Source organism: Haplochromis burtoni, unplaced genomic scaffold (genome assembly GCF_018398535.1).
Source record: "Haplochromis burtoni strain Fernald_Lab_line unplaced genomic scaffold, NCSU_Asbu1 Contig_8, whole genome shotgun sequence".
NCBI classification, from domain to species: domain Eukaryota; kingdom Metazoa; phylum Chordata; class Actinopteri; order Cichliformes; family Cichlidae; genus Haplochromis; species Haplochromis burtoni.
The window spans coordinates 2,818,614-2,830,087 of record NW_024582369.1 but is presented as its reverse complement, the minus strand read 5'-3'; the positions used below and the strand labels follow the sequence as shown (position 1 = coordinate 2,830,087).

Genomic DNA, 11,474 nt, shown 5'->3' with positions numbered 1-11,474 from the left:
GGAGCAATAGTAGGAATACAAATAAACGCGGTCCTGGTTTATTCTTTAATACAACTAGTTAGCTGTCGTGCGTTTTCGGTTTTATTTTCTTTTTCTTTTTTTAACACTAAAGTAAAGTAAGACTAAAGTAAGTTGTCTCTAACTGATTTACATAACAAAAATGCATTGATCTAAAGTCAACTTTATCTGCGTTTGTCAATGGTCGTTTTGTGCGTGATGTTTTGTCAAGCTTCTTAAGGTAGGAGATGCGATGGTTGCGAGTTTTCTAGGTGCGTAATCACGCAAGCGCTCGAGCTCGGCGTGTTTACGCTCTGAGCTGCCCGGAATATGGTCCTTCTGATGTGGATAAATCGCAGTAGATTGCCGGCGGTCCTCTGTCGACTCCTTGCGGTCGATCTGAACCTCCTTGACGTAAATGTCGGTTAAAGTCGATTATTTTTGTGCAGTTTTATCGCACTTGCACCCCAGGTGTTAACTTCCACATGACAAAACCAAACGTAGATCACCAGAAAAACTGCAAAAAATGAAAAAAGTAGGTCATTAAATAAAAAAATAATAAACACCAGACTACTCTTTTCCTATTTTTTCCCATTTTAATAGGTTTTATTTTAACCAGACCATGCATCCAGCACTCCTAGTTGCATGAAAGCAGCAGGTCGCATAGCAGTCGAGTTCAGTGTTCGTGCTCCCCAAGTCCCAGCTTTGCATTGAGCAGAGCCCGTGCACAGATGGTGCAGCAGAGGGAGCCACTTTCTACTGGAGCTTTGAGACTTTTGACCAGCACTGTGGTGGCTGCCAGGCCTCCCTGCAGCCCCCAGGCAGTGTGTGTTTGTGTGTTTGTGTGGGTCTGCCTCTAGTCTGTGTATTTCCCTGTCTATGTTTGGGGTTTTGTTTTTATTTTTTTATGTGTCTGACAGTATGGTAATGCTGCCAGCCCTCATGATGACTGCCAGTGGAAATTCAAGACAGGGCTTGCAATGCAGTTGACACACAAGCGCACATTTGAGCTCAGTGAAACTTGCTGCTTGCATAACATTAATTAATGTACTGCTTAACTGGTCCGGAGGAGATGTTGGCACAGATTTGAGCAGTTTGTAACTGTATTAAAGCACAAGTGAATTGACAAATTTCCCTGTTAAATGTTTTTTTTTCTTCTTTTTTTTTTGGGGGGGGTTTTTGACTTTTTCCCGTTTGGCTCTTTTGCCATAAAAACGGCAGGGTGTTGTTGGTCAATAATTCTGTTTTCCTCTGCCAGTAAACAATCGGATGAGACAAAGTGACGGTGTTTTTCCACTGCAGTTAAAGATGCAGTTTCCTTGTTTGACTCCATGTGATATGACATCATGCAAAGAGAGCTATATGGCTGCGGCTGCCTCGCTCGGTAAACACAATACCAGTGTATCCAGTTTCAACTTTTTGCATACGACAACTCAGCCTGTTTGTCTCCACTTACACAACAAAGGGAAAAGACAGCCACCCTTGACAAAATGATATAACAGTAGTTCAGACTGGCATGTTGCCAACAAGGAAGAGAGCGTGAGCGTATGTGTTCAGGAGGCATATTTGAGGATGGAGTGAAACTCGTTATCTCACACACTGTATGTGGCGCAAAACAGTCTACCCTGAACAGTGGTTTCACTGTGGTCTCCCTCACGCTCTGCCCTCTGTGCAGCGCAGGTTAACGGTGTGGACAGGCGGCTATCCAGTGGTTGAGTGAGCTGGAACATGAAGTAAAGGTCTTAATATGGAGGAGTAGAATTGAATTCCCTGACAGTGCTCTTCTGTGAGGCACACTCTTCAGATTAAAGTAATTCTGAGGGAAAGGGGTGGGGGGAAAGCCTCTGCTGTGGATCTTTTGGCACTCAATTACAATTTGGCATATTGTGAGGAACAGCTTGGCAAAATGTGCTGCAGGAGGGTAGCAGCTCTGGTGTAACGTTTTTAGCCGCCCACTGCGTCCCCCTATATAGGGTGTTTCCATACATTTGTTTCCTCTTATTAATCATCACTGCAATAAAAACAGGTTATACAGTTGGCGGTTGTATGTTTATTTATTTTTTTTACACATACGTTTACAGATCGGTCTTTTCTTCTGACCGAGCCATCGCTGCTTGTTTGTTTTCAGTATTACCACGTGTAACATAAGCCTCTTAATGCAGATTATAATGACTAATGATTTATTTCCATTTAATACAGATAGGGTGCAATGCATGCCCATCTGCCAGAGGGCAAAGTTGCCACTGACAGCAGTGGGACATTTGGCAATTTTTGTTTTTGTTTTAAAACAAATCACACCCAAATTACCTGCACGCCATGGCTCGTAAACATAGCCAAGAGTCAAACCTAATCCTGCTGAAACATTTTGTATTTACACTAGCAAAACACTTGTGCGCACAAATGCCGGTTGATCTCATTCGAAAAGTTTGATGTACCTTTCTTCTTTCTCTGCAGGAAGTTTACCGCTGAGGCGTCGGATGGATGATGAGGAGGAGGATATGTCACAGCCCATCTCGCAACTGTGGGGAACTCCCTTTAGGGGTGTCAAACACGAAGACCGAGTCGCACAGATCGCAGCCGGACAGGCCCTCGCCGCCGTCACCGCCGCCATGTCCACGTCGCAGAGCCACAGCAACAACAGCGTCAACACGCTGCCCTGCAGCTTACAACGGCAGCCTTGCCTACCGTTTCACGGTAAGGAGGGGGTGAGCCTGTTGAAGGTTATGCGGGCTTGTAGCTTTAGAAACAATGCGGTTTAACTTTGGACTACAAGCAGTTTATTTTATCTCTTGGGTTTCTCGTCGGGGGTGCTGTATGAGGAGATGCAAATCTTGGAGCATGAGACAAACAAAATGCTATTTAAAAATACCACTGCAAAACAGATAAGCCTAGAAATCAGTTCTGTGAGATCCCTTTGTGCTATAATATTCATAAGACTAACTCTCTATGTAACTGTCTTCAGTACAGTATTAGGCATATGCTTGTGACATAATGCGAAGAAAAAAATGAATCTGAATTTGATCAGTGGTTATTACAGAAGATCCAGTTTTGTTTTACTTTGGATCTTAAATGATCATTTCTTTAAAAGATAAAAATAGACAACAATAATTGTAAAGCACGAAAAGCGACATACCAGTGTTAATATGTGCCTCAGTTTTAATCCAATAGTTTTTTCCAACATCTAATCAAATCAGTATGACATCATGATAAGTGAATTAAACAGACGCTGAAGTAGAATGTTGTTTGCTTGTTGACTCGGTATCAGTGCTTGAGAGGTGCCTATTGTTCCGCCTTAAAGTCATCAATGCATAAACACCACTGACTGTTATTACCTTGTCATTCAATGTAATGGATGTCATGCACTTGGCTTTATGCCATCGCTCCACACAGTGTTTCTTAAAGATATTGCGTTGTTCTGTTAGGGCGAAATGTCACAGCGTTCTGCACACATGATAACATTAAAAAAAATTGTTTTTCTTCAAGTGGCACGACTGTAGGAAAACGTGCTGTCAGGCAGTGAGTAAACTCAGTGACACGACCCAGAAAGAGGCGGCGGATCACTGAGGATCTTGTTGATTTAATAAGGTGTTTTCCACCTGCTGTCACTCTTGCTCACTTTTCTTGATTATGAACTCTTCACTTGTACTTCATGTACTTTGTAATTTGCCCAGTCATGAGACGATCTGATAAAAACCTGTTTTAGTTTTACAGACTATTATAGCATCATATTTATATTGTATATTTGCGTAGGCGAGTCAGACACAACTGTGTTTGAGGCCACTAATAGTAAACAAGATAGTAAACCTCGGTTTCAAAAGGTTTCTTTTTTTTTCAGTTTTTTTAACTGCCTAGTTTAACTTCATAAGCAAAACATTAGCAGTTTTACTGAACTGAAACTACTACCTACTCAAATCAAAAACTGCTTATATTACTTATGTAGGGATCTTGGCAGTAACACTGACCACAACTTCTCACCATTTTTAAAAAACCTAGCAACAACTGAAGTGTTAAGAAGCCTGATGTTTTCCTTTTAGGCTACGCCGGATTGCGTTTGCATTTTCCCGTTCACTTTGAGCCCATGGAAGACCGGGGAGATATTGAAGAGGAGGAGGAAGAGGACAGAGGGGAAGACATTGACAGTGTGGCAGAGAGACCCGAGGAGCTGAGTGTTGAGGTGCAAGTTGGTCGTAAACTACGGGAAATTGGAGACAAGTTCCAACAGGATCATGTTGAACTGGTAAGCCTCGCTCCCGAGTGGCGAAGCAGATCCACAGCAACCCTTACCTTCAAACACCGGCAACTCAAATCCATTTCCAGGCATAACTTGTAGAGACTCTCTGAACATCATTTAACTTACATTACACAAAAGAAGAAGTGAATAATATCTAAATGCTCAATTAGGTTGTTGAACCACAGTTTGTGCGTGCCAGTGAGATCTAGCGGCAGCAGGGAACAGCAGTTCAAAACAGCTGCTAAAACTCAGACTATATTGTGTTACCTTTTTTTTGTTTTTTTTTTTGAATTTTATACATGTGTCCTTGATTAGAGACACTAATTACAGCTAAGTTGTGCCAATTTGTGGCTCGCTCTTTGGGTAAAAGGGAGAAGTTTTGCCAGCTTAAATTACTGCAGCCCACATCGGCTAAAAATAGCCCGAACAGTCATTCAGACACTTTCTCAAGAAAACGAAAACTCTTAAATGATTATTAAGCCGTGATTTAGCAACTTCACGAAAGGAACAAAACCAAGAAGGAGATTATAAATAAATATCTATATAAACAACCCATTTCAGTGTTTTTGTTTATTGTTAGTCTATGGTCAGAGACATCTCTGTCTTCTGAAACACTGAAACCTCATGCGGGAGTGACTAAATTTCTTTATTGTCTAAAAGAGAATCAGCTTTGTTGCTTGTAAGGTTACCTGAAACTAGGACTCTTTACGGTTTATTTCCTAATAAGTTCTTTATACTGGAAAAAAATTTCCAAACACAAGGCTCAAGTTGGAAAGCTCATCTGTGAACACATGTCGTGTAGTTCAAGATAAGCACTTAATTGTGCATCAATATTTGCAAAGCAGTTAGTGGACTGCTCATGGGCTTAGTTAATAAGTACAAATAAACTGGGACAGGCAAGTTTCTTATCTGCTGCCATGAGGATTTGCTTTGCCAGCAAGGTGTGGCTAATGCATTTGGAGAAGCATTCTGATGAAAAGAAAAGCTGTATACGGTTTTGAGTTTGGTGTAAGGTTTGAGAAAGGACAGGTGAGACCGTCACAAATGGGAGTTAGAAGCGAGTCTGTGTCTGGGTAGACTCGGTCGGCTGTTTATATGCTCATCTAAAAATAGAGTCTGACTCACACACTTATAGACACAGCCAGTAACATGACGGCTACCCACAATACCTCAGTTGTCCCGCTGCCTGCCTCGGCGTGTGTGTTTTCTCCGTGTGTTTTGGTTTGCGTGTGTAACTCTGTGACAGAGAGATAAGAGACTTTTTTTTTTCTTTTTCTGTCTGCTGTCTGCGCTGGAGATGGTTTCATCATACAGGATCAGATACTGCTGTTGTAGGAATATTCCAAAGGGGGAATAATCACAAGTGCTCCTGTATGATATCCAATCACTTGTCTGTACCATCTCTGCTGCTATTGTTAGACTTTTTCACTTGCTTCTCCAAGCAGAAGTTGCCAGTGTGGGCCAATGTGTGGGTTTTTTGTTAGTGTGAGGCACGCTGTGTTTGTGGTTTGAGTCTTGTCCATCAATTTTGACTACTTTGGTGGCTGGCTGCTTAAATGCTCAGGCGTCACTTAGGGGGTAAAAATTAACCCTTTGTTACACTGAAGAAACGGGGAGGTGAGCGCGGATATTGTCCCTAAAAGTGGCGAACAAAACACACAATATTCCTCACTACCAACGAGAGTGAATGCATAAAGATGAGCTTCATGTGAAACACAAGGGTAGTGTTTAAATAAGCTCAGCAGTGTAAAATTAAGGCAATTAAGGACAATTAGGGTTACATTTAGCAGTGCTGGTTCAGCTCAGTCTGCTAGTTCTGCATCAAATAGCCTGTGGCTGGCTCTGATTGCTAGCCTGGTAGAGACCTTGGTGAAGAGAGGGCGGGGGGGGGGGGTTTGCCCAACAAGAATGCTTATGCAACAGGCTGCAAGGTCTGAGCGCGCCTGTTCAGGATGCCAGAGGGAGCGGTGCAGGATTAGAGACGAGGAGGTGGAGACAGGAGATTTCAGGATGCAGCAAGAACCCCTTCATCTGTCTGTAGCCCACAAGGCACAAGCTCCCCAACGGAAAATGAGACGGTTGCTTAATATGAGGGAACGGTTTCATTTTTGCTTTGCTTTGTTTTGATAATTTGCTTCCATTTTTTTTTTTTTGCTGACTGCGCTATTAAAGGAGAGCTGTGCTGAGCTGCAGCCACGCTTTCTTTGAAAGCATTTCACCTTGTATTGAAGTCAGCAGTGCAATCTTTAATTAGAGAGACAACTAAAATCTTTGAAAGGCAGATGAAATAATGCTGCTGGGATGATTGTCAGATCCTGGGAGCTAAAACCTTTTAATATTTCAATCAACTTTTTCGCTTGAAACCAAGTAAATCATTATAAATATTTTCTGTTAGGAGAATGAAACTTCCTGGGGGGGTGGGGATTGAAGGCACTTTGGTATGCGTGTGACAGCCAGGTTTTCTCGACACAAGCTAATGTTGTGGAAACATCCAGTCTAGTCGGTCATATGGTTTCATCTCACAGGGTTTACCACAGTTCACAATGCTTTACCTCAGAAACCTTTTCAATTGAAATCAGTGTGTGTGTGTGTGTGTGTATTGACTTTCACAACTGTTGAGTGTTGTGATTCTGATATGACAGGAAGCTTTTATACACCCGGCTCTTGTTGAGGCTGACAACATGTCTTTTCTTTTCTTTTGTCTGTCCCCTTGCAGTTTATGAGGCACCACAGACAAAACCAGCCTTTTTGGATGCGCCTTACCATGGCCCTGTTTGGCTTTTTGTTTCCAAGAGAGGCTGTCATTCCCCATCTGAGAGGGGAGCACAGATGAAGGGACTTCTTCCTGGCCCTCACCTCAGCCCCTTACGTTCCGAACAGGAAATGAGGGACTGGACTGGACGGCACTGTAAGATGGAACACGGGTTTGGATTTTTGTTTTCTAGTAGAAAACGATGAGATGAAGAAGACACTGGTCACCGCTGGACGGAGACTGATCAATTTTTTTCTTGCTTTTGTTTGTTTGTTTGTTTTTTGCCTCTCCGAGAAGAAGCCATTCTGTTTGAAGAGATATTTTCGAAATATTTGTAAGATTACCTATTTTGTACAGTAAACAGCTCTTTTATTTGGTGTTTAAAGTCTTGAAGGACCTCCATCAGTCCAGGGAATGCCTTATTCTCTCCTGCCACAGCACATAGTCTTTTGCATCAAGTAAATCATTAAAAAAATGATTACATTTAAGATTAGGCCACTATGATGGTGACAGACTGTGGACGTGGACATTTCTGTGTGCTAAAGATACTGACTTTCAACCTTGAGGACTCAAGGCACATTTTTGTTTATCCTCCCAAAATAACTTCTCATCCTTTTAGTGTTCCACATCGGCTAATTTTTTTTAAAAAAAAGGTTGTTGTGACATTGTGGCAATTTATCACTGCGATGTCAGTCAGCTCAGATTCAAATTTGTAGATATAGGATGCTATAAAAACCTGTCTTTCACTGACATCATCTGCATCTCGAGTACCACGAGGGGCGTAACGGTACACAGAAACTTGGTGTTGTAGACACAGATTGATTGATCGTCATTCATTTAAACAAATCATGAAAGGAAACAGTGCAATTTCATTTGACAGAGCTATTGCATTTGAGAAGACATCAGTTGATTGGCTGTGCAACACAAACTCAATATGTAGTGAGAGTTAACACAACATTAATCCTGCATAATAATATTGCCACAGTGCTTGGCTCATTTCAAGGCTAACCGTGTTAGCATGCTTTAGCTACTGGACTAAACGGAGTGCAGCGTTGAGTGCAGCTTGCTTGAAAAGTGTGCAGACAAACATCAGAGAGCACACCAAACCGAAGAACTTTCATGCTGAAGGAACACTTGCAGAACGGTATCGTTACACGCCTGAGTACCACTCAAGCTGGAGGTGACGACAAAAACTGTGCAGATTCAGACACTGTTTTTGTAACGCATGTATACTTGAATTTAGGTGTACTAGAAAATATTTCAAGACCTGACATAGTGACGGTGATTACGATTTCTGTTTGTGATGCGTGTCGAAACCAAATGAGCACAAACAAAGTCAAACAAATCTCACTCGTGGGATTATGATCAGGGAAACGGAAACAATCAGACAGCAGAGAAGCTTTGGGGAAAAAAAAATCATCGTTCCCCCCCAAAAAAAAGGATTCCAGGTTGTATTTCTCTGGCTGGGTTGACAATCTGAGATTTTACCCTTTGCTCCATCGCTTTGAGAGTATTTTAAAGGGTGAGCAATATTCAAGCCAGTGGACACAGTAACCGTCTTTAAGTTTTCAGCTGTCAATAATGAGCAGCATTTGCAGTCAGACTTCCCCTGAACATGCCGCTTTGCAAACTTCTTTGTTACAGAAACATTTTGGGGTTACGTTAAAGAGATGCATTTTTATTTTATTTCACTCCAGGTGCACCTGATGTGCTAATACGCATTATATCTCTTGTCAGTGGTACATTCAGCTTCACTTAGTAGGAACAGCTTCTGTACAGTTTAAGAACCATTTTTAGTAGCGCGAGAGACGCATCTGGGGGCAGGGCAAGCGCTACACATCCTCACTTGACACCTGCTACTTTAGTGACACATTTTACAGCAATGCAACCACTGTTCCGTCAATGAAGTCTTTAAGGACTTTAAATATGAAGTTAAAAGGACTCATTTGCTGTATTTTCTCAGTCTCTTGCAGATTCATGATATAGATTTTTGAAGACACTGTCAGATTTTTTTTTCTTTCATTTTTTTTCTTCAGGGAGTAGTTAATTCTGTGACACTTGCGTTGTGCTAAAAACTTTTTTTGAATGAGGACACGATGCCAAGAACTCACTCACTTGATGCCAGTTAATCTTGATTGATGTCATACTCAACACCGAACAAGCAAACCTGGTTTTCTTTAAACATTCTCCAAAGCAGTTTTAACTCAACATCAGCCTGTAAGTGTGTTTCAGATTGTCAGGTTTTTGTCTTTGATTTAAACGTTTCCTGCAAACACTGATCGCTGAGCCAAATCAGATAGCCATGACACTTTTTTTTTTTGGTCTTCAGTCCAAAGCTTTTTGCTGTCTTTCATTAACTACTCCCTGCGCTTAACAAGAAAAGTTTCCTTTAGCTTTTTTGAGAGAGAGATAATTTATTCTAATTTATTTTATGTATATTTGCCCAGTGCTACTGTATAAATGCTATCTCAGTGTGTACAGTCCTTTTCTTCTCATTGTTGAGGTGCATTCAGTTGCGTGTTTGATGCCTGTGTGTGGGGAGGTTGGACTAAAGCCATGTGCCTCGTGCGTCCTCACACCAGCGGTGCGAGTCTTTACAAATCATGCGAAAACCAGACAATCAAATGTACAAAATGTGCCTTGTGAGTAACCGACCTGCCACATCTTCACCATCGACACTTGGCATATCTCTCAAAGTCACTGGTCACAGCTCCTGTTTCACTTGGGCTCTGTGAGATCAACTTCCAGAAAAATAAAATAAAAAATAAAAAAATCAGTTTGACTTCTCACAACAGCTTGCGAGGCACAGGCTCAACCTTTGACATCTCTCAGCACGAACGGCGAGTTTCACCATGCAGACCTTCTCAATATCAGAAACGACTGTTTGCAATCAATGTGCACTGTAAAAAAACTATTTTTATCGGTATACTGTATTTCGCGCCTCTCTCTTTCTACTCCTGCGCTGATCTTCCCCTCTAGATGCTTGAAACTTTTTAAGATCTGTAAAATGCTGGATCGGCCTAGCTTGTCTGGGTTTTTGTGCTTTTTTTTTTTTAAACAAAAACAAATCTGCAGTCTAGTAGGGGTTTACGTTTATAGGAGGAATGAGCCACCATGGTGCCCAGAATTCTTTTGTGAGCTGGGTAGAGCATCCACTCAGTCGGTGTGATGTTTATCTGAGCCTGTTGTTACCAACCACTGTTGCAACCTCGACTCACGTGAAACATTTGTTTTATATGTTTGACCTTCAGTGTCTTTAATATCAAAATTTTTCAATTTATTAAAAAAAAATGTATATCCAAGAAAGAGTACATCTTTACTGTCAAGTGCTGTGATTTGGTGTTTTTTATACATTAGACATGATTTGACTGAGCTATTGTTGCTATCTTTATAAAAAAAAGTCTAAATTTTACCACACTTTTTTTTTTGTAAGAACTAGAACAAGACAACTTTTGCTTTTCTACAAATGCTTTTTTTTTTTCAATGTTGAGGCATTTTTGATTTTGGATATTGCCAAGTCTGCTCTGTCACTCTCAGTTCAAGGGCTTTTTTCGATAATATGTAAATGGAGTAAAAATGCATGTCCAACATTCCTGAAAAAAAAAAATCTGTATCCTAAGGGTTTGAATGTAATTTAATGGAGTGAAAAACCACAGTATCGCTTTTAATACATGAACTGAACAGTGGGACTTACTTCAGACTCCTGTGCTCGGTTCGGTGCACAGAGTTTGTGTTGTCTTTACATTGCTTTCTTTATGTTCAGAGTGGTCTCAAGGATTTCACATTCATGTGTCCTATGAAGTGAGACCCAGTCCAGATGTAGCAGTTTTTGTTAAAGCATTGGCTGTGTTATCTTTGGGACTGCTCTGTTTCTCCTGAACAGTTTTCAAACAGTGCAGGACATTGGTGTGATGGAGGCACTGACGGAGGATGGGGGATATTTTGTTTTGTTTTTTCTTTTTCTAGTGCAATATGCTGTACATAAGAGCTTGGCTCACAAGATCTTACGATTTCTCTCCATTTCTTTTGTTGTTAAATGGGTACATTGCCATTTTGTTTTTGTTTTTTTCATTAAAATTTTATGGATAATTGACATGACTTGTGTTTGCTTTCTTTTACTAAGCATCCCAAAGTTGTCTTTCTTTGTCTGGTCATTATTTGATAGAAAAGACCAATGTACACACATCCAAACTAGGTGGAGGTATGACTAGCAAGATGCTACATATCATACAGAAGTTAATAGGTGCCCTTACTGAGACAACCCTCTCATTTATCTGGGCTAGGGATTGGGAGTACACTAGCTCTTGGCCACCTTATTCTGGGTTGTCAACCTTAAAGTAGGACTCTTTTGGATGTGAGGCAAACATGTTAACCACTATGAGGAGTCATTACAGTGCCAACATATCAATAAAATGAATTTCTTTCACCAAAAAAAAAAAACTAAGCATGTACTTCTTGGATGGGCTGCAGTACAATAAACTGCATTGCAAGCCA

General features: G+C 41.0%; 1 protein-coding gene across 1 annotated transcript; it reads left to right on the top strand.

The window, feature by feature from the left end:
• Window positions 1-2,451: 2,451 nt before the first annotated feature.
• bmf2 (BCL2 modifying factor 2) lies at window positions 2,452-10,575 on the top strand (the record flags this gene model as incomplete). Its single annotated transcript, XM_014338110.2, is given in 3 exon segments — window positions 2,452-2,691; window positions 4,032-4,234; window positions 6,945-10,575. Coding segments are annotated over 3 exon segments (537 nt in total). The 3' UTR covers window positions 7,062-10,575.
• Window positions 10,576-11,474: the final 899 nt, after the last annotated feature.